Raw genomic sequence first — 21,887 nt, 5'->3', positions numbered from 1 at the left:
AGTGGCAGCCTTCTGCGCTGAATAGCTTTGAAACCACTGGCTTCCTTTTACTTCGATATTGAACGATTTTTCATTTCATGAAGCACTGCGCGCGTAACTTGCCTTTCGACGCGCTCACGCGGGCAGACACAGAGACGGTATACGTGAATGTCTTCTAACCGCTGCATATGTCGCACACTGGTTTCTTGGCCATTGCAATGATGAAGACTGAGTAAGCGCTTCGCCGATTCACAAACGGTGCAACATGGTCTGTTCGCGTCGCCGTAATGCAGGTGGGGGATGCCAAGCCATGGAGCAACGAACGTAGACAAAACATGGTTAAATCCATACCTGCCAACTATCGAGAATTTCTTGCAAAGTTTGCGAATTTGGGCTCGTTCTGCGATTTACGAATGTTGCGTAATGCTATACGAAAAATGCATTGTGTTGGGCAAAAATAGTTTTAAAGGTGTTGATGGATGGCGTGACGCAAGAAGAAAAAATAGGCGTGCAAGAATGAATTTCCGCGGTGCTTGCGCTGCCTTCCTGAGGCAGTTAAACACGCCGCATACTAGTGGGATACTTGCATTGAGCAAGCTTACTTAGTATTGTTCCCGAGGCAGGCGAAATAGGCAATAGAAAAGCCACTGAAAGAGTCTGCACGATCTAAAGAGAATGTACGTCTCTGGTGGTCAAACTTTGCGGCTGTTTGTGTGTTTCTGACGTTAAATCACTAATAAAGGTTTGATGTACGCTAGAAAAAGTGTGCACTGATAGCAAAGTTGTTCACAAGGCCTGGCATAGTCACCGTGTCTCTCCATCTCAAACCCCCCACCCCCTCTCCCGTTCGCGGGATCTTTACGAATTTTACACGTCCAGAGGCTGGCAGGTAATTTAAAACGTTCGTTTTGCCCAAGGACAATGCATATTTACGGGGAGGTTGATCATACGGGCCATTTGCAGCGTCAGTTCGCAAAAACAGAAACTAAATACTCCGACCACTCTAATATGCTGGTCGGGAAACTTTGTTAATTTTGCAGTGTCGCGGAATTCATTAAAACTAAGTTATGTCCCTTGCCATGGCTACAGTGATAAATGTATCCAATTGTCGAGACTAGTTGACCATTCTATCAGCGTCTTGCGTTTTGTTTGCTTTGGAGGGTAGCCATGGAAGTAGAGAAAACTGTACATTGTGGTGTGGCTGCTGAATAATGAACTTTATTGCATCACGGAGTGCTACAAGTTTTGAACTCCTAGATATAGACCCATAAAAAATTTAAATTTCATTTCTACAAACTTTGTCGGGATCATTTCATCCTTAGTGCTGTTCAGCTTCTCCGAGCTATCTGTGTAAAAATACTGTTAGGTTCTCTGCACGTGCTAACGTTGTTGCAAGGTTGTTTGCTTGATGACTTGCAATGTCGTTTCAAGGATTCTTATTCATGTGGAATAGAAAGTTGTACCTGAGGTTGGGGCTGACACCAAAGAAGTGCACAAAGTCAGGCAGCAGGCGTGACTTCTGTTGGCAAAGAAGCCGACAGAAGTCAGTCGACATGTTGAGCAATGTTCTTGTAGAACCTTGTATGCGGCCTCACTTCTAGCAGGCGAGCTAGTATGAGGAACAGCCGCTTTCTGTCTTCTCCCGTCATACCAAGGAAATAAAAATTGAATTGAATAGAATTGAACTAGGCAAGTGCAGGATGTGTACCATGAGCGCATCAATAGCAATGTAGGTTGTGATAAAATAATTTTGGGGAAATTCCTATGTCGCAACTTGGAATGCAGTTCTTTGCACGCCATGACACGTCCAGAAAGCTAGGGTTTGCACACTCTAAATTTACAGATAGTTGTCATGCAAGTATTTCCTAGTAAGGTAAGCTCTACTACAGGCAACCGAAAAATCGGGTGTTGCATAAATTATTGTTAGCTGTGCTCAAGCACCATATTTCATCTTATCAAAAATGTGAAAAGTTCCATCTTAGCGCTCAAACACTTCATCTGGCGCGAGACGTGCTGGCTCAAAAAGAAATCTCTCTCAATGATACCAAGATACGATTCCGTTCATCTATTGAATCTTATTTGCTCATTATTGTACACAGGGTACGTGTGAATTAAAGGATTGAGTAAATACTTTTCGCGTGGGAGCTGCAGGCATTGTTCTTTTAGGTATGCCGAAACTGCCACTAAATTATTGTGAAATCATACACGAACGTGTCAGTTTATCACGCTTGACGCCAATGTCCCAAATTGAACATATAATCGAGAGTTGTGGAGTTGGCGGCAACAAGTCCATGAGACCAACGAACATCTTGTTCAGCAGTGTACAGCTGGGTACTCGGCCTTACGCAACATTATGAGAAAAGCAATTTGAAGAGCGCTTTCTGAAAATAAAGAATTGTATTTCGCACATACATCTTCTTATCTAGCGAAACAAATGTCGACTGATTGCAAGAACCTTTGTGTCATCCAGAATTGCTTCATAAGCTACATTTCTAATTCCCTTTGAAATCAAGGGTAATGGCTGCTGGGAATCTATCAGGGTGCTTCAGGTTCTATATAGACGACAGAGTATCAATGACACTATGAATGAAAGTCTGCGTCAGACGCCATCTGTAACCCATTATGATTCCTCATGGAGGAAGGAAACCACAGGAGAGGCCCTGGCCAGCACGAACGTATTGGAGAAGGTGTGGCGGAAGTCACGTGCTGTTTTTCGCAAAGGAGCACTGGGACGGGTACCCCAAATGTCAACGTTGCCATGGCAACCACGCTCCTGAAGCTTTCGCTGATGCTCTCGGTCTCTGAAAAGTGAGATGAGATTTTTCCGTCGGTGTCTTTCCCGCAACACCTTTTGTTCGCGAGAAAAGCGGACTTTGGAGTGTGGTGTGTAAGCTTGAAAGTTGTGTTTTGGGTCTGCGAGTCGGAGTGCCGGCCAGCAACAGATACACTCAACCAATCACGGCGCGGGTCTTCGTCGTCTTCTTCAACGTGCCACAGAAAAACACAGGAGCGCGTCTGCTTCACTCAAACTGCTACAGAAGTTTTGTAGGCTTTGTTCTGACGCGCGCCAGGAGCACAGACTTCCGGCGGGTGGTAAAATGCAAGTTCAAAGTTCGCGCCCATATGCTCCGACGAGCTGCAGAACCCCTGATTGGAGGCTCAAAGAGAGGTGGCACACCAACATGGCTGCACTTCCGGCTTCAAAAAAGTGACGTCAGGGCCTCTCCTGTTTTGTTTCCTTCCTCCATGTGATTCCTTATATACCTCTATGCTGATCATCTCCATTAGCTTGCTGACGCAGCTAGCCATACTACTCAATGGTAGTATGATAGGTTGAAGGGTTATTTGCCAGGTTTGAGGAGAAGGACTTGGTGACTGCCTATAAACATGTTAGAGACCAAGCCGTCACGTCATGACACCTTGAAAATTCCGAGAAATACATCACCGACGAAAGTAGACGAAGGTTTTTAAAGGACAGTGTAAGTTGCACCGTCGGACCCTGAGGATGAAGGACACCTGCACATGGCGAGGGCCATCTTAAGCTATTCCACGGAAAAATGGCGGTTAATAGCGCATCTCGCGAACCAGGGGTGCCAGTAGAAACGCATGTGCGGGCCAAAACATCGGATTCCATGTCCTCGAATATACCTTCCCTGCTTCGGCGTTCTTTCGGCACCTTTAGTGAAGAAGTAGTGGCCATAATGGCTGGTGCTTGAAAACAAAGAAGTGGCATTTTATGTTCAATTACAGCACCCGTTAGCAGCTTTCATGAGCGTAATGGGCGATGTTATCCGGTGCCTATATTCTTTACCGTTGGGAATTTCTAACTGAAGTATATTTTTAGATCCTGGCCTTGAGGATGCGCCTGGAGGCGAGACCGCGGGTGAAGGTGACAAGGAAGGTGCCGGTGAGTACTAGTTTTTTTTTTTTTTTTTTGCAAATGCTTTATTCATTCTTCACATGAACATGATTACACAGATATCTGGACCGATATCCAGGGAAGGCTAGTTTCCGGTCCAGTGTCAAAATATAACAAACAGGTCAGGTGCAGAATTTAAGAGCAGAATTCCGGAACATGTTTTGATTTCTAACAGACAAGAAACATTAAGAAAGATTCCAAGTTATTTTATGCAACTATGTTGAAGATTCTGGTTGTCAAGAAAAAAGAATTTGCTACACTGCTTGAAATTACGTGCGGTTTTAACCTCTAGGGGTAAAATATTCCAGATTTTTGTGCCACTGAATTCAATTACCCTTTCGCCATATACATTATAACACTTTGGTAAATTGAGGTTACCTTTCAGAGCATGTCTAGTACTGCGAGTTGGAAAAGAAAAGAGGTTTCGAGGAATAGGAAAGTTAGTGCACAAAATATTATTAACTGAAATTGAAATCTTATGATTACATAGTGCCTTAACCGATAACACATGTTGTGTTTGGAAATGATCATTAAAAGTATCACTGTTATAGGTTGAAGAGCTAATTATTTTCAGAGCCCTTTTTTGTAGTTTATGTAAAGGTTGTAGGTAGGTCATGTAGGTCACGCCCCATGATTCCAAACAATAACTAATATGGCTATGGCAAAACGCATAGTATAGGGATTTGAGTACTTCACGAGGGAAATATTGTTTTGCTTTTATTAAGGAGTAACAACCGTATGCGACCTTCTTGCATACACTATGAATATGGGCTTCCCAATGTACATGTTGGTCAAATATGACGCCCAGATATTTAAACGAATCAACTTCTTGGATAGGGCTATTATTTAAGCTAATATTTATTTGACTGGTGTCACAATTGTTTCTCCTCGACCGAAAAACTACATATTTTGTTTTATTGCTATTTAAAGTTAATTTGTTTTCTAAAAACCACGAGGAGATTCTTGATAACTCGGCCATCACATCCGTTTGCAGTGCAGGGAGTGTGTCTCCTGTAAATAATAAAGCTGTGTCATCTGCATACATTAGGACGTTTGAGTTCTGTAGAGAATTAGGGAGGTCATTAATGTACAACGAGAATAATATCGGACCGAGCACAGATCCTTGTGGGACTCCACAGGTGACTGTGCTGTATGTAGAATAATAATCACCCATTACTACCATTTGTTTCCGTGAGGATAAATAGCTGGAAAAAAATTCGAGGGAGTTATTTGTAACTCCATAACATTCTAGTTTTTTCAATAGTATAGAGTGGGAAACCGTATCAAATGCCTTTTTTATATCCAAAAATATTCCTATAATTGGTTTATTTTGATGAAGTGCAGAATTTAATAATTGCGCAAGTGTCAAGACTGCAGTTGATGTCGATCTGGAGGGAACAAAGCCGTGCTGCTGCGGACAGATTACATTGTTTTCGCTTAGAAATTGTTTCAATCGGTTGGAAATTAGTTTTTCAAAAACTGTGTTTATCACACTCAAAACTGAAATTGGTCTATAATTCTCAGGTTGGTTCGAATCTCCTGACTTGTATACGGGAACGACTTTGGCTCTTTTTAATATATCTGGATAGGAGCAAGAAGCAAATGCTAGATTGAATACACGGCATATGGGACTGCAGAGAATGTCAATATTGTCTTTTAATACCCTAGTGGGTATACCATCATGACCAGCCGCTTTCTTTAGTGGCATTTTATTTATCGTTGATATAAGTTCGTTATGAGTTATTTCCTCTAGGTGAAAATCGTTTTCAACTATCCTAGGTAGGACAAGTGCGGGCTTGCTGGATATGAACTGATTTGCTAGATTCATTCCTATGTTGGCAAAATAATAATTAAAATCATTAGCTACTTGCGTCGATGGTTTCTCAGGTTGAATGCTCTCTATTTTGCCTTTGCCTATAACTTCTTTTATGATTTCCCATATCCTTTTTGTGTTACCGCTCTCGTTCTTAATAAGGTTAGTATAGTATTGCTTTTTCGATTTTCTAATCATACTAACTGAGCTATTTCTAAAGTATTTAAAGGTCTCCCTATAATATGAGTTTGATTTATTACGTTTCCATTTTCGGTAAAAGGAGTCTTTCTGTTTTAATGTTTCCAGTATAGTATTGGTTATCCAAGGACATAGAGGTCGCTCGTAATTGTGGGGCACATATACTCTTGTAGATTGCTTAATGGCATTGCAGATACATTCAATAAGTGTTTCACACTGAGTATGTACATCACTCAAGTCAAATATTTTCTGAAAATCTACGCATCTGAGCAATCGTCGTACTTCTGCATAAATTATACAAGTAGATCTGACGCGCGAAAAATATAGTATACTGACGCGCGAAAAATATTGCAAGAGCAAGAAGGGTGCACTCAAGTATTAGGAGTGTATGTGTAATTGTTGGCGGAGCGGTGGGGCGAGGTTAGAGGAGCACAAAAGTTATCCTCAAAAGGCTATGTGGAATTAAATTAGGGGATTCTGAGGGCTTTCATGAAGGTGCCCTGGTCGGGTAAGAATTTGTAATGTCGGGTAAGAATATCAAATTATAATCATTCAATACATTCTGGCCTGCCTCTGCACAAAGAAAATATGTTCTTCGCTTAACTTGTCATGACATTTTGGTCTGCTACAAGGTTAAGATGGAACAGGACAGATGACAAAGTTGACAGTAAGCATACACCGAAGAGGATGAAGGCGAAAGCCTGCGCATTTTCACGACACATGCATTAAATTTCTTCACATTTTCATTCGAATACGTTGTTACTTCCTATTGTTTTCTGCCACCAAAGGTCGTGGGTTCCACTCCGAACAAAGGTCGTAGGTTTGAGTGCCTTAATTACTTCTGTCGTAATTGAGGTAGAGTTAAGGCACTCGAACCCATGAACTTTGTTGGTAGCACCATGGTGGCACCAAGTGGCATGCTTGTTACTTCCTATTGTTTTCTCCCACGAAAGATGGTTCGACTACCACCAAAGGTGGAGGGTTCGACTCCCACCAAAGGTCATGAGTTCGAGTGCCTTAATGAACTCTATCCTAATTAACTGTGCCTAATTAACTATGCATTAAGTAACACCAAAGGTCGTGGGCTCGTGTACCTTGATGAACTCTCTTAATTGATGTGCCCTAATCAACCTTGCTTTAAGTAAAACCAAAGGTCGTTGGTTCGACTCCCAGCAAAGGTAATGGGTTCGAGTGCCTTAAGTCTATCGTAAATAATTTAGAGTTAATTAGCGTACTCGAACCCACGACGTCTGTTGGTGGCACCATGGTGGCACCATCACATGGTATCTCCATCAATTTATGTGCCATTAAACATTCCGGACGGTCAAATTATTAACCATGAACCATCTAAGGCTCTTGTCTTAATAAAAAACATAAACATTACAGTCAGCAGATAACACGTCATACGGAGGACATACTTGCTCGATTAGAACTTCGCCATTGAATGAAACTTGCCTATATAGAAAATCGAACTGCACAACTATATTGTGGGCATAATAAACACCCACAATATAAAAATAATACGGTAGTATTCTTCAGATATGCTTTTTATTTGAATAGCCCTGTTAGTGTACTTGCTCTCTGGGATAACATATCCTACTTTTCCAGCTCTAGGAATGACATCACTCTTCCTCTATTTGGACAATGATCTAATGCACTTTCTTTTCGCCTGCCCCGCTTCTTCCTCTATTACTAATAGATATGTTAATACCAAATTTACTTTCCTGCAATAAATCCGCGGCTAATTGCGCACTGCATAATGCAGTGTTTCCGGAAAATCAGTGGCTGTTTTAAGTTTTCTACAACGACCATGATGCTGCATTTTGGCGACAATAGGTATTCGACTCACTTTATGCAGAAGGCAGACCCTTACTCCTAACACTTTGCGTAATGTTATGGCCGTGAGAATGTAAGGCGGATGGGAACGCTGGGTTCACCTGCCAGTTAAAAATTAGGCTGCATGGATGGGAGAACATGCGAATTATTGTTGTGCTCGGCTAAATAACCATTTGGTGGAAATTAAGCAACAGGCTATCTTTCAATCATTGGCATAAAATTGAGATGACGTCGTTTAGGTTCCACAAATGTTTCTCTGTAACAGTGTGGTTGGCATGCGTAGGTTATGGTCGCGATTTTCGAAAATGGTTTCCTTTACAATAAATTTGAAGCTAAAAGAAGACTTCCGTATTTTATGTATATGTTTTTTGACCAGTGCAGGCGTAAATAGCGTAATTTATTGGGAAAATATTGCAAACACTAATTTCGTAGGCACTCAGTCTGCCACAAGTTGTTCATACCCGCCCAAATGTTTCGGAAAACTTTTTGCGCACGTTTCATGTATGCAGCTAAAATTGGTTAGGTGTTAAGAAGCTATGCAAAAACTTCATTGCACAGTCGCATTTGTCAAGGTTTGATTGCTTAAAAAACTTGTACGGGCCTGCTAATTACAGCGCAAAGCACACAACATCAACACTGATGTTTTGAAAACTATGCCTATTTTCACATTCAAACATTTTTGGACCACTCAACTATTTCCTTACACAGTTTGGCTGTAAGTGGAAGCCGTCAGGGTATGTAAAAAAATAGAACAAGGACATAGGGTGGCGGTAAGCTAAATTGCATACAATAATTAGCTTTGGAGCGTTCGTTGCACAGAGACCTAAAATGAGGAAGTTGGGGGGGGGGGGGGGGGGGGCATATGGCGTTTTTTGTCAGCTTTACAACTGGAGAAGCCCAATATGCATACGTCTTTAAATATGCACGCAGTGCGATGTATACAGTGCACAGGGTGCGCAGTTTAATCCAGGTGAATGAAAAAAATAGCAGTGGGCGCCAGGGAGGAGCACAGCTCTCAAATTAAGACATGCGTCCTGCGGCATGAATCCTGTTGCCTTTGGTAATTCACTACAACGCAGCCCGATGTGGCCGGTGGAACTGTGCTGCTCGTTATAAACTACTCGTTCATAAACTACTAGTTCGTGCGGCATCAACAATCTCCGATGTGACAGTCATATGGTGATTGCTCTAACCGGCTAAACGCAATCGGCATTCTAAATATAGTAGTTTCTGTCAGTACTTGATTTCTGTAAACTTAGGAAGAGGACTGAGTTAAAAAGCAGAAGAAATAAAGAAAACTGGCAGCGTCCGAGAAATGCGGCACAAGATAGGGCAATAGGAACTTATGTGATGCTATATTTAATTTTCTAATCGAAACAAGTTGACATCTCATGGTAATTATATCTGTTCTTTTCCTCACCATGAAAACAAAAATAGTAACTTTAATTTTTATTATCAACCGTCAAAATTGATAATAACGATTAGTGTTAAATTATTATTTTATCTCAATTAAAAAAAGTCATTTATGTTTTCTTCCCGTTTTTCTGCCGCCGCCCGATTCATGGCCGATCCCACGTAGTGGGTTGAGCCATAACCATAGGCTCCAAACCGAGCCAAACCAAAACACGACAGGAAAATCCAAAAAGGTGCAGTTTTACTGAACTGCATCGAACGACAATATGTATTTCTTGAGACTAAGAAAAAAAAAGAATCTGAGTTCCTGAGAATGAAACGGAAGCGACTGGCGGCAGCATGCTGCCCTTAAGTTCAGTGGTTCCCGCAATCCATAAACATCGTATCTTCTGTGTTACGCGCAACGGTAACTTGAAAGTCCTCGTTGTTATCGGCTTGGTGTGTAGCGCCGTGGTCTACTGAGTGCACGCAATGGAGCAATGCAGCTACCGCTGTTACTAGTTCAAGCCCAGCAGAGATAACTGTCCCTTCATTATTATTGTTATCAGCCTATATTTATGTCCACTGCAGAACGAAGGCCTATCCTGCAATTTCCAATTACACCTGCCTTGCGCTGGCTGATTGCAACTTGCGCCTGCAAATGTCCTAACTTCATCACCCCACCAAGTTCTCTGCCGTTCGCGACTGCGTGTTCCTTCTCTGGATATGCATTCTGTAACTCTAATGGTATACCAGTTATCCATTCTACGCATTACATGACCTGCCCAGCTCCACTTTTTTCTTTTAATGTCAATTAGAACATAAGCTATCCGCGTTTTCTCTGAGATCCGCACCACTCTCTTCCTGTCTCTTCAGGTTAGGCCTAACATTTTTAGCTCCATCGCTCTTTGTGCGGTTCCTTAGCAAGTTCTCAAGCTTCTTTGTTAATCTCCAAGTTTCTGTCCATATGTTAGCACCGGTAGAATGCAATGATTGTTCACTTTTCTTTTTAACGTTAGTGGTAAGCTCCCAGTCAGGATTTGGCAATGCCTGCTGTATGCGATCCAACGCAACTTTATTCTTCTGTATATTTCCTTCGCATGATCAAGGTCTTCTGTGAGTAATTGACCTCGAAAAACGTACTGCTTTACAGACTCTAGAGGCTGACTGGCGATCCTGAATTCTTGTTTCCTTTCCAGGCTATTGAACATTATCTTTCTCTTCTGCATATTAGCCTTCAACTCCCCTTATACACTTTCTCGGTTAAGGTCCTTAATCATTTGTTGTAATTCGTCTTCATTGTTGCTGTATATAGTCATGGGCGACTTGAATGCAAGATTGGGGTAAAAGGAGACTGGTGAGCAAGCAATTGGAAACTATGGCGTCGATTTTAGGAGCACAGAGGAGAGATTCTGGTAGAATTCGCGGTAAGGAATAGGCTCTGAATAATGAATACCTTCTTTAGGGAGCGCAGCAACAGGAAGCGGACCTGGAGAAGACCTAAAGGAGAAAGAAGGAATGAAATATATTTCACACTCTCTACCGATCCCAGCATAGTGTAGTATGTAGAAGTATTAGGTAAGGTAAAGTGCAGTGACGTACCATAGGTTAGTGAGGTCTAGTATTTCTCTCAATTTGAAGAAAGAAGGAATAAAATTATTCAATAAGAAAGAGGACAACCTAGAAAGAGTAAGGGTAAAGGTAGACCAATTCAGGCTGGTACTCGCAAACAAATATGCCGCTTCAGAACAGGAAGAAGAAGACAACATAGAGGTAATGAATGAAACCGTAACTAGGCTGATCTCAGAAGCACCAATTGAAGTGGGAGGTAAGGCACCAAGGCAAACAGTACGTAAGCTCTCCCAAGTATCAAAGGACCTAATAAAGAAACGACAAAACATTAAAGTGTAAAACTCGAGAGATCAGATAGAATTCGCTGAACAAGAAGAAAGTAAGGGATATTCGAAATTAAAACGTGGAAATGATTTAGGAAGCCATAAAAAATGGATGCAGCATGAAATCAGCGAGAAGAAAATTTGGCATAGGATAAGTGAAGATGTATGCACTGAAAGATAAGCAGGGTAATATTATCAGAAATTTCAATGACATAGTAGAAGGAACCGAAGAATTCTATACTGACTTGTACAGTACGCAGAGTAGCCAAGCTACATTCATTCGAAGTAGTGATCAAATGGATACAGATGCTCCTCCTATAACTAGCGATGAAGTTAGAAGGGCCTTGAAAGACATTACCAGGGGAAATCTGCTGGAGAAGATGGAATAACAGTCGATATAATCACAGATGGAGGAGATATCATGCTTGAAAAACTTGCGGCGCTTTAAACGCAATGCCTCACGACTTCAAGTGTACCAGAGAACTGGTAGAACGCCAACATTATACTAATCCACAAGAAGGGAGACATTAAAGAATTGAAGAATTATAGACCCATTAGTAGCTTGCTTTTAGTATTGTATAAAATATTCACCAAGATAATTTCCAATAGAATCAGGGCAACACTTGACTTCAGCCAACAAAGAAAGCAGGCTGACTTCAGAAAGCGACAGTCTACGGTCGATCACATCCATGTCATCACTCAGGTAATCGAGAAATCTGCGGAGTACAATCAACTTCTCTGTATAGCTTTCATAGATTATCAAAAGGCTTTTGATTCAGTAGAGACACCAGCAGTCATAAAGGCATTGAGTAATCAAGGAGTACAGGAGGCATACGTGAATATCTTAGCAAACATCTACAAGGGTTCCACAGCTACCTTGGTTCTCCACAAGAAAAGTAGAAAGTTACCTATCGAGAAATGGGTCAGGCAAGGAGACACAATCTTTCCAATGCTGTTCACTGCATGCTTAGAAGAAGTATTCAAACTCTTAGGCTTTGAAGGCTTAGGAGGGAAGATCAGCGGTGAATGAATATCTCTGCAACGTTCGGTTTGCAGAAGACATTGTCCTATTCAGCCACAATGAAGTGTCCCCTAATATTTTCCAATTGACGAAAGCACATTTTAATTATATGGTCCTTGGTTCACAGGAGAAGAAGAAAAGGATTCTAAAGAGAAGAAAGATTCCAACGACAAAGGTAACCTATATTTACACTGGGTTGGTCTGGCGATATCGCCCCTGTGTCAATTCTGCCCAGAAATAGAAACTATACAACACTTCTTTTTTAACGGTAATTATATGGCCACTCCAAGTGCATTTCTGCCATCGTCGTCGTCGCCGTGAAGTTCCGAATAAAGTCCACGGGCGATAAGATCGGCGCCGCGCGCCGTACGCTTTATGTGCGAGTGAAAGCCTCTGACGGTGAGCCGGCAGTCGCTACTCGCGCATGGAAGGGTGGGAAGCGGGAAGGCAGCGCGCAGTCTTCCAGTCGCGCACAGCGCTCCGGAGGGAGGGTAGGGAGGTAGAAGGGCAGCGCTTTCCTGCGGCCGCGCGCTCTCGCCGGGCTGGAAGACTGCGGAGGAGGGAGGGGGGCGTTCTGCGCCGCGAGCGCCTATCCACGCGGCTGTATCATGAAAGACATAAGCGGCCGGGGCGCAGTCCACCCTCCCCGTGTTTTCGCGGCAAAGATCGCGTTGATACGAGCGCCGGCACGAAGTTCAATTCGATCGTTGTTCCTGCGGCGCCGACTCAATCCAGCACTTTGACAGCGACTTTCCGCGGTCATCGAGTGAGATGCGTTCATGTTTGCTTGTGCGCGCGTGACCACATGCTTGTTAATTCAGTTAGTGTGCCTACATTTACAAGTTTATACGGCCGACACAACTACTATGAGGACATACTTTGTACAGCGGTCCAGTAATTTGCTATCGCAATCGATGCTTCGCCTTTCGGGCGAATCTGCGTCTTTTTTAATATCTCGCGGGTATAAACTAAACAAAAGGACTTCTTGAAATTCCGTTTGCTAATTTAGGGGTTACGCAACATCAGAAAGATTATTAACTTTCGGTGCCTCAGTACGGGGCCACAGGGACTTATTTGATGCCGTTTGTGATTTAATTCAGTCAACAAAACTAATAGCATTTTAAATCCATTCACCAGCAATTCTTTTAGTGATGTTTGAGTGTTCAATCATTGCATTGCAATGTTTAGAAAAATTATTCGGTCTGTTTTGATTACTAAATTGCACAGTAGTTGTAGTTTCTAGAAACAGTATCTTAAAGTTCAGGTGCCCAATTCTTGGCCAATCCACCTGAGTGGGTACATGCCATGTTTTAAGGACATCATCATCATCATAATCAGATGAAGATACTTCCGAAAAGAAATCGGGCATCAATCTTGTGTACCTTGTGTTACTCGGACATACCTGACGCAGAAATACAGATCTATGCCACACAATTTTATGCACAAGTAGGTAGAATCATAACAAACTGCCGCATTTACTTAGTAACCATTGGTTTGCGCTGATGATGTCGCGGTCGCGGGTTTTAAACCTGGCCACGGCGTTCGCACTTTAATGGGGGAAAATGCAAAAATACTTGTTTACTTAGATTTAGGTGTATGCTATAACACCTTAGCTGGGCAAAAATGCCGAGTCCTTCACTGCAGCGTTCCTTATAATGCTATCTTGGTTTTGGTAAGTAAACGACTATAATTTAGAATTCTTCTTCTTCTTTCTGGGGTTTTACGTGCCAAAACCAGTTCTGATTATGAGGCACGTCGTAGGGGAGGGCTCCGAATTGATTTTGACCACCTGGGGATCTTTAACGTGAACTACAACGCAAGAACACGGGTGTTCTGGCATTTATAAAGGAGCGTGAGCTATTCCTGTGAGGAGCACCATCGTTTCAGTTGTATTGTAACACGTCCGTCTATGATAAAACGGTAACTTTTGTAACGATGCCGCATTTTTATATTTCATTTAAAACAGGTATTCAACAACCCCTTTAAGCTTCGTGGCACACTGCTCTTCGCTGTGGGTGTAATGAGGATGGAGGCGGTATATTAGGCTTCCACAGGAAATAATGGAGATGATGGGTATATGCATAGAAAGAAAGGTACGACGCATCTCTAAATGCATTTGAGATTTCAGGCACCTTGTCTGAAAGGGTGCATACATTGTGGGTGATTGGCTAAAAATGGCCCAGTGGCTCAAGTTGTCTATTTAGCGTCAAGTATCTGGCATATACGCAGTTGACACAGTTCAGTGACCCAACAACTTCACATAAATTTCAGTTTCTTTTAAACAACTGAACAATCTAAACCGTATATATCTTATTTACTGTTTTCTGGGAACACTAAATTAAACGGACAGCGTCTGCTTCCACGCTAAATCCTTTTAAGCATTTGTGAACCCTACGTGTAGGAACAATTGACAGCACCTGTCAATCTCGTTATTCACAACACCGCTTTACTGAAAAGTTTGAGTGCTGTAACCCTTCATATGCACTCCACCAATCATTTCATTCAATGGTGGCGGTGGAGATTCGGCTGCGTAAACACCGACCAAAGGAAGCAGCGGTTGCCCTGGTGGAGGAAAGAAGTCAACTCCCTATATAAAACCTGTATACCGTCCATGCGCTGTATTATAATTTCTATATGATCCTATATGTTCGAAAAGCTATAAGTTCAAGCACAAACTTTTATGATCATATAGGATTATAGTATGGCACACGTGGAACTTTTCCGATAGGGCTTCCCGAAACTTTCGCTTCGGTGATATTTGTTTACTAGCTCAGTTGAATACTTCGAGCTTATATCTTCCTATGAACCTCCGTGTTGCTTTGATTTATGTAGCCGGTTACTACACACGGGGTATGGAGTAGAGCACTGCACGGGCTCGGGCTTACCCGAAAGCCCGAGCCCGGCCCGGCCCGTGGGCCGGGCCGGGCCAGGTAGAGCAGTTTTTTTACGGGCTCGGGCCGGGCTCGGGCAGGGCGTGTGCTTTTTGACCCGGGCACGGGCCGGGCTCGGGTTTTTTGACGCGGGCCCGGGCCGGGCTCGGGCTTTCTGCGAGTTATTCTCGGGCTTCTCAACTCTGAAAAACATGTATTTTTCGGTCTCGGGCCGGGTTCGGGCCGGTTTCGAGCCGGGCTCGGGCCGGGCTCGGGCTTAAGGTAAAGGGGTGGCGGGCTGGGCCGGGCGGGTAACGTAGATTATTTCCGGGCCCGGGCCGGGCCCGGGTCTCGCCATAAAAGTTTTGATCGGGCTCGGGCGGGCCACCCAATGTAAAAACGGGCCCGGGCCGGGCCCGGGCCGGGCCCGGGCCGCAAAAATCGGCCCGTGCAGTGCTCTAGTATGGAGTAAGGGACGATGGCAGCAGGGGAGGCATTCTGTAAGTGTCCACCTAGTAGACATGTCCATTTCGTCTGCTGTTGAAGTTCTAACTGGCTGGGCTTGGGTGCGCGTGAGGAAGAGCCAGGCACCACAGCCAGTCAGCACTTCAGCAGCAGATGAAATGCACTGGATCATTAGGTAGACACAGAATACCTCTCCCCTCTACCCCCCCCCCCCCTCCCTCGAGAGGGCAGAGGCGAAGCGCATAACAGTAAGGTTCTTTCAGTGCCTGGAATACAGACCTGTGTGGATGAGACAATGCAACAACAAATGTCGATGATAAAGCATCCTGATGCAGGGCTCGCCCAAAACGATGCTTTTTAGCTTTTGGAGGGTAATTTTAGGCCTAATTATTATGTCTCTAGAACTAACTATAACTTATTAAGGCAGAGCGTGTCGAATAGGTTTTTATCCTGCCTAATTAAACATGCACACAAACACAGACTAGCCAACACTGCAGCCCCGCCATGAGCACGGCAAATGGCTGGTGTCGTGTTAGCCAATCAGTAGCGAGAGATGAATACATGTTCCACACAAGGAATGAACGCTCACCCATTGTGCACTACTAATCCTTACATGAAACGTCTAATCAATCATAGCCACGTGGAGGGCGATCAGAGAATGCAGCAGCCCTTTCGCTCGTTCTGGCTTGTTGACGTGGCCCATAGCTTTAGCTTCAGTTAGTCACATGAAGTATTGTGGCGGCGCAGCCGCTGTATTCCGTATTACTTATTCAGCCATGACTGTGGAGTTTAGTGGATTCTTGTTAGGCTCATGCTGGAAACTTTTCTTCGTAAACTACTGCTCTAGTCATTAAAGTTACTATTTAGCTTACACTGAACAATATAATAAGTTGACAGCGTCGAAAATGTTGAGTACAATACTTTAGCCCTTCCTGCCAGGAAGTAGTGTACAAATGTGATGTCACCTTGCCAAGACCTTGTGTTGTCGCAGTGCGGAAGTGAACGGCGAATATAGGTTGTGCAGCACTTATAACTTCTGACGGGGACATTTCACGATTTACCGTGCTTTGCCCTGTGTACTCTTAACTGGTGAATTTTTGTTGTCGAAGTCTTTAGATTATAAACATCTTGGTATTTCAGGTTCTGGCGATAAAGACGCCGAAGGCGCAAATGACACAGGTAATTCAGGAGGCAGCGATAAGTGTTTCTGCAGCCTCTGTTTAAGCATGGTCATTCATGGTACACAAAAAGTGTATTCAGAGTTTACCGATAGGTTCCTCCGATGTGGACGTGCGACGGAGCCTGGTATAATGGTGGTGCAGTTGATAGCACAAACCTCGTCCTCATAACAGTATGTTACATTTAAAGAAGGATGTAGTGTAGAAAGCTGCGTTGGTATCTTTCTAGCCAAACTAAGTGCTTAAGTGCTAGGCAACCTGACGTGCAGCTCACAGCTGATGTAATTGCTCCACCAAAGTTCACTGTTGTCCACTTTGTAAAGCGCAGTGGCCTGTTTACTCGAAACGTTGCGGGTTTTCTGAGTGCATGCTATAGAGCTATTTATGTGACTAGCACGTGCCTGTGGACATGTACCGTAACCTATTCCTCCAACAAGCTTTATATTTTTTTTTCTGACCTACAGAGAAGCCAAAGACAGATGAGAAAGAAAAGCCTAACGACGATAAAAAACCAGGTACGTGTCTTGTATCATCCGCGCAGCATACGTGATGCGCCCTAAGATATATGTATATTCGCTAGACAAATTTATTTCTAAATAGGAGGCTACGCCTGCACGACAGATCTCTGAGGGGTGGTTCATTCGAACGAAACGAAGTGCAAGAGAACTTCACGTGGAGCATGCACCTCGAGTGTTTGCTGCTTATGTGGTCATTGCCCTCCCTTGTTGCGCGCATAGGCCTGTTAGCATATATAGGTCGTGGGGCTACTTATCGCACATCTGAGTGCATGCTATAGAGGTATTTATGTTAGTACGCACCTGTCACCGCGAAATATTGAGTACTTGTTTTTCTTCTGCAAAGAAGCTTCTTAACGTAAGTTCATTGACCTACAGGAAAGTCGGAAAAGGATGACAAAGCGCCAGCCGCGAGTTCTGCGTCCGGTAAAAAGCCAGGTATGTGTTTCTTATTACTCGCAAGAGGAAAAATGGGAACCGGGACCCAAGTTCAAGCTAGTTAAAACCATATAAAACGAGCAGACAATGTAGCCAGCGAGCACATATGTTAAATTAACATTTACTTTATTTTAAATGTGGAAACGATCAGAAAGAGGGAAATGAAGGGAAACGAAACCACAACTTGCCGTATAGGGGGAGTTGAATTCACATCTTCCGCAATACGTGTCCGGTGCTTTACCAATAAGGTACCGCTGCGGTCGTCGTTCTATCAACTTTATTTGATATTCCTGTGTGTGTGTGTACGAAAATAGTCCTTGGAATCTCAGTCAGGACCAATCACGGCCACGGTGGCGGGTGGCGATCATTCAATCGCGCGCTCCACGAGGAAGGACAAGGTGGCATTGCCTGACCGCCCCGAGCAACCAAAATTATAAATGCTGAACTGATGAACATAGGCCATTTACGATGTTTTTACAGTGATTTCAAGTTGCACAGCACGCGTTCGCTTGGCAAATAGCCGCAGTGCGTATGAGGGCCAGCAAAATAGGTGGGGGCGCATGCGCGTTCTGTAGTGAAGACACAGTTCGGGAGCACTTTATACTTGTTTTTCTCCCCTCAAATAAAATGTACTCAAAATAAAATTTCCCTACCACAAACTGAAAGGGAAGTGCGTATAATGAGCTGTCTCTCAGGTATTTTTATCTGGAGGGTTGTAATGCTTAATTTGGGTCTGAAGATCGTCAGAAAGTGGCCTTTTGGAAACTTCTGGAGTAATTTTATGGATAGATACCTAATTTGAATGTAACATTATTTTAGCAGGAACTTTAGGCACAGTGAAAGCGGTGAAACTGATTGTGGCATAAACGTGTACATTATTTATTGAAAAAATTCTTAAAATTCACAATTTCTTTTCTTTTCTCTTTTTTACGGACACAAATAACCGCAGAAAATTTACAAACGTGTTCGCCTATGACGTCACATGAAAGAACGAAGCCAGTAGAATATTATGCAGTAAGATTTGTCGTTGTAGCTAGTTTAACGCTTGATTCAAGAACATTTACCTCCAACGCACTTGTGCTTCTTCGCGAAAAATTGAAAGAGCACTTACTTCCAACCCCCCCCCCCCCCCACACACACACACATACACAATTTTTTTTCGAGAACAATACTTTGGGGAAACGTTAATCACTCAATCACCAACTAGCCCAATCCTTTCCGAAAGAATCCGCGATGGTAACTTTTGGAGTCTGGGACGTTTAGCGTGGACTGACCCAGTAATTAAGAGGTAGCTTTAGCTCAGGGTCACCTCAAATGCCTACTATTCAAGTACATGTAAAGCACACAAATGGTTTTAACAGAAAATCTCTTGACCAACTTGAATGACATTTTTTGGATGTGAGAGAAAAAGTTATATTCTATAGTGACTGTTATAAACGAAATTTTAGTTTATGGCCTAGATTTTTTTACAGATAGTGCCAAAAATTGATAGGCTTAACAAATACCGGCACGAAGTTTACAGTTTCGTAACTCGTCATCAAATACAAATATTGCAGTTCTGTAAACTGTACTCAAGCAGCCAAATTTGGTAGATTTATTTACACCTTACGAGAATTTAATACAATGTTTACGAGGATTTTGCAAAAGGGACACCCAGAAACTAGTTGTAACGTCTAGAGTGGTGTATAATACACCAATTTTGTCCTCTTTAGAGGTATTTTTCTTTGCGCTCTACAAAATTGTCAGCTTTTTTTATATATTGCTAAGTTAGAGTTGTAAACTGGATAGTTCTGTTACTTGAAATTGGCATATTTCATACATTTTTTGCGAAACAAACAATCGGCCGAAATAAAAATTTCCTGTTGTACAGTAACCAGGTATTAATGTTTTCTTTTAAATGCAGCAATCATAATAAAATTCAGTGCAGTGATCATGGAGAAAATCGACTTCTCCGTTCCCACCTGTTTAGATAGGAGCGCGCGAACTAAAGCGAATTCCCAACGTTTGTGTGTACTTAGCTAATCCGTCCAAACACAATTAACTATTAACAAAGTGACCAGCACTTCTTTTGTGGCTATGTAGATGAGGGTTGGCCGTAACTAGATTCTATAGCACATACCACTACCCTGATATAGCCGTCACTGGATGGTTCGGAGATTAGAAAAGCACAAGAAATGCAATAAAATGCAATGGCAATCATTATGCCCATACACAAATACGCAAGCAATACGTCAATTGGATCTGTAATGAAAGCGGATCATTCATTGCGCAATTTTTATTTATGGACAGCAATGTTTCAACTAGAAGTAGCCGAATTCGTACTCAATGCCGATGCATTTTTATAAGAGTAAACACAATTTTTACCACCAAGAAAAATGTCGGAACTTCACCCGGAAAACGAGCAAATGTAGGGACAGCAAAGCAATTACACTAAATAAAGCTCGTGGTTTTATGGGCAATACAAATTGTAACAAGCATTCTCATATTATTTGAACAACCTCTGTGTCACGCGCGCTAGTTTCGTGAATATAGTTGACTCCATGACCGTGAGCACTTGCCGTGACAACGCTGGCGTGGTGAGCAGCGCTGGCATCTTCAAGCGCGCGTGATTGCCGCAAAGAGTGCGTTCCCTGATAACGCTCTCATCAACATTTCAACTGTGCCGCCTCTTCGGAAACGCCGAAAATAACGTGACCTCCAAAACAGGGTGCGCGGCTAAGCAGAACATGAAGTCACCAGCGTTTTCAAACAGCCCTCGATTCTTGCTTTTGCACGTGGGGCAATAAAACAAATTTATTTGGTAGAAAATGCACCAGAGGGATAAAGAAGCAAAACAGAAGCGAAATAGAAACAAAATACAGTGGAATATATTTACGGTTTTTCATTTACGGGTAAAACCAGATAAAAGCCAAATTTTTGCACCCCGAACAAGTTTTACGAAAATCGTGTTAAACACGATTTCTTCCCGAAGTTCGAGCTTTCGTTATCGATTATAACGTGTGCACGTGTTGAGGAACTAATGAGCGCTACCCACCTTGCGAGAGCAAACGGTCAAAATATATCGCATTATTTGTAATATACGTATATACATATGATAGATGATTTCTGTTCGAAATGAACTCAAGTGAAAACTGGTATATGTAGTATAATGAGCATCTGGTGGCCTTGCATGAATGAAAACTTTATTTTTCTTAGTAGCTGAGTGCACATGAATACGGCAGTGACCTTATGGTGCCGTATTTTCTGTATGTCACATCCGTGTACACGGTGGCAATGAGGTAGGAAGCGAATGCAGCGCCAACGCTGCTCTGGTTCGTGAACAGAAGCTGTGACCGTTGAGAGGTCATTTATTCAAATATGTTACGTTCAAGGAAGGGCAGCACATTTTCCTCTGAATTGAATATTATTATTGCAAGAGCGTATGGTGCGATGCGGTAAAACAGTACTACAAAGTCGAAAGGCTTAACGGATTGAGAAGGGACAAAAAAAAAAAAAGCTCCAAATGCCTATCATAATCTTGTTGTGGCGCTACCGTGAGTGGCGCCAGTCAGAAGAAGATGACTTGACGTGTGCAGGTGGAATCGGTCCTCAACAGCCATCTTGAGGCAACAACAACATCATCTCGTTTATGTATCGTTGCCGCCCTTGAATATATTGTCAATACATCTTTGTGTGATTTCCGCATCGCAACAAATTGGTGGAGGTGCTGGGTAACACTATAAGTCAACAAGAGCTTGTAAGTCAAGGAAACGCATCTGACCTCTACCGAAGCATACCTGTGTGCCCTAATATACTTTTTTCTTTCTTTAATGACGCTCAGATAACGAAGAAGGAATCGCCTTACATAACTTCCTTGTTTTTGTGTATGTTTTTCTTAAAGATATTAATAATGCCTTAATTAATAATACCTTAATTTGTACAAGTGAGTTGGTCCCCTGACTACCGAGCAGTTCTTTTCGTCATTGCATGGCCCCGGGAGTGATCTTGCTTTTCTTCAAAATGTTTAGTTTTTTTCCCCAAAAAAATGAGAACGTTGATTTGCTTATTGTTTGTGAAAGTTACCTATAACATTCCGAACTTCTGAGTGCCAAATCTCAAATTTTGCAAATTTTTTTTTTCTAATTCAACATTACATCTTTTTTATACTCTCGAAATTTCAAACCCGAGAACGAAGAGCCTAAACAAATTCCTGTGTTTTATTTTCTTATTTTTCAGCCACTTGAGAAGCAAGCATCAGTAAGACGCTGGTTTCGTGATTTTTCTGCGTTTATGAAGACGTTACGTCGTGCGTTTCCGCAGAATAACTGTGAACACCCCTGGAATAGAGCAGTAGTATATGTTGCCGAAATAAATACACTTTTTGGTGTG

The 21,887-nt window shown here is 42.6% G+C and overlaps 1 protein-coding gene across 4 annotated transcripts in view; it reads left to right on the top strand.

The window, feature by feature from the left end:
- Positions 1-21,887, top strand: part of LOC119457754 (uncharacterized) — a 30,022-nt gene extending 8,135 nt beyond the window's left edge. Inside the window, exons 3-8 of one of the 4 annotated variants that reach the window (XM_037719408.2) lie at positions 3,824-3,886; positions 12,181-12,228; positions 16,529-16,567; positions 17,031-17,081; positions 17,460-17,519; positions 21,735-21,887. In XM_037719408.2, coding sequence (XP_037575336.1) covers positions 3,824-3,886; positions 12,181-12,228; positions 16,529-16,567; positions 17,031-17,081; positions 17,460-17,519; positions 21,735-21,742 — 269 coding nt within the window. In that variant the 3' untranslated portion in view covers positions 21,743-21,887. Of the gene's footprint in view, positions 1-3,823; positions 3,887-12,180; positions 12,229-16,528; positions 16,568-17,030; positions 17,088-17,459; positions 17,520-21,734 lie in introns of all 4 variants that reach the window. The other 3 variants (XM_049670376.1, XM_037719410.2, XM_037719409.2) reach the window with 3 other exon arrangements.

This window comes from Dermacentor silvarum, chromosome 7 (genome assembly GCF_013339745.2).
Source record: "Dermacentor silvarum isolate Dsil-2018 chromosome 7, BIME_Dsil_1.4, whole genome shotgun sequence".
In the NCBI taxonomy this organism is placed as follows: domain Eukaryota; kingdom Metazoa; phylum Arthropoda; class Arachnida; order Ixodida; family Ixodidae; genus Dermacentor; species Dermacentor silvarum.
Note: the sequence above shows the minus strand (reverse complement) of the source record. Positions and strands in the feature narration are given on the sequence as shown.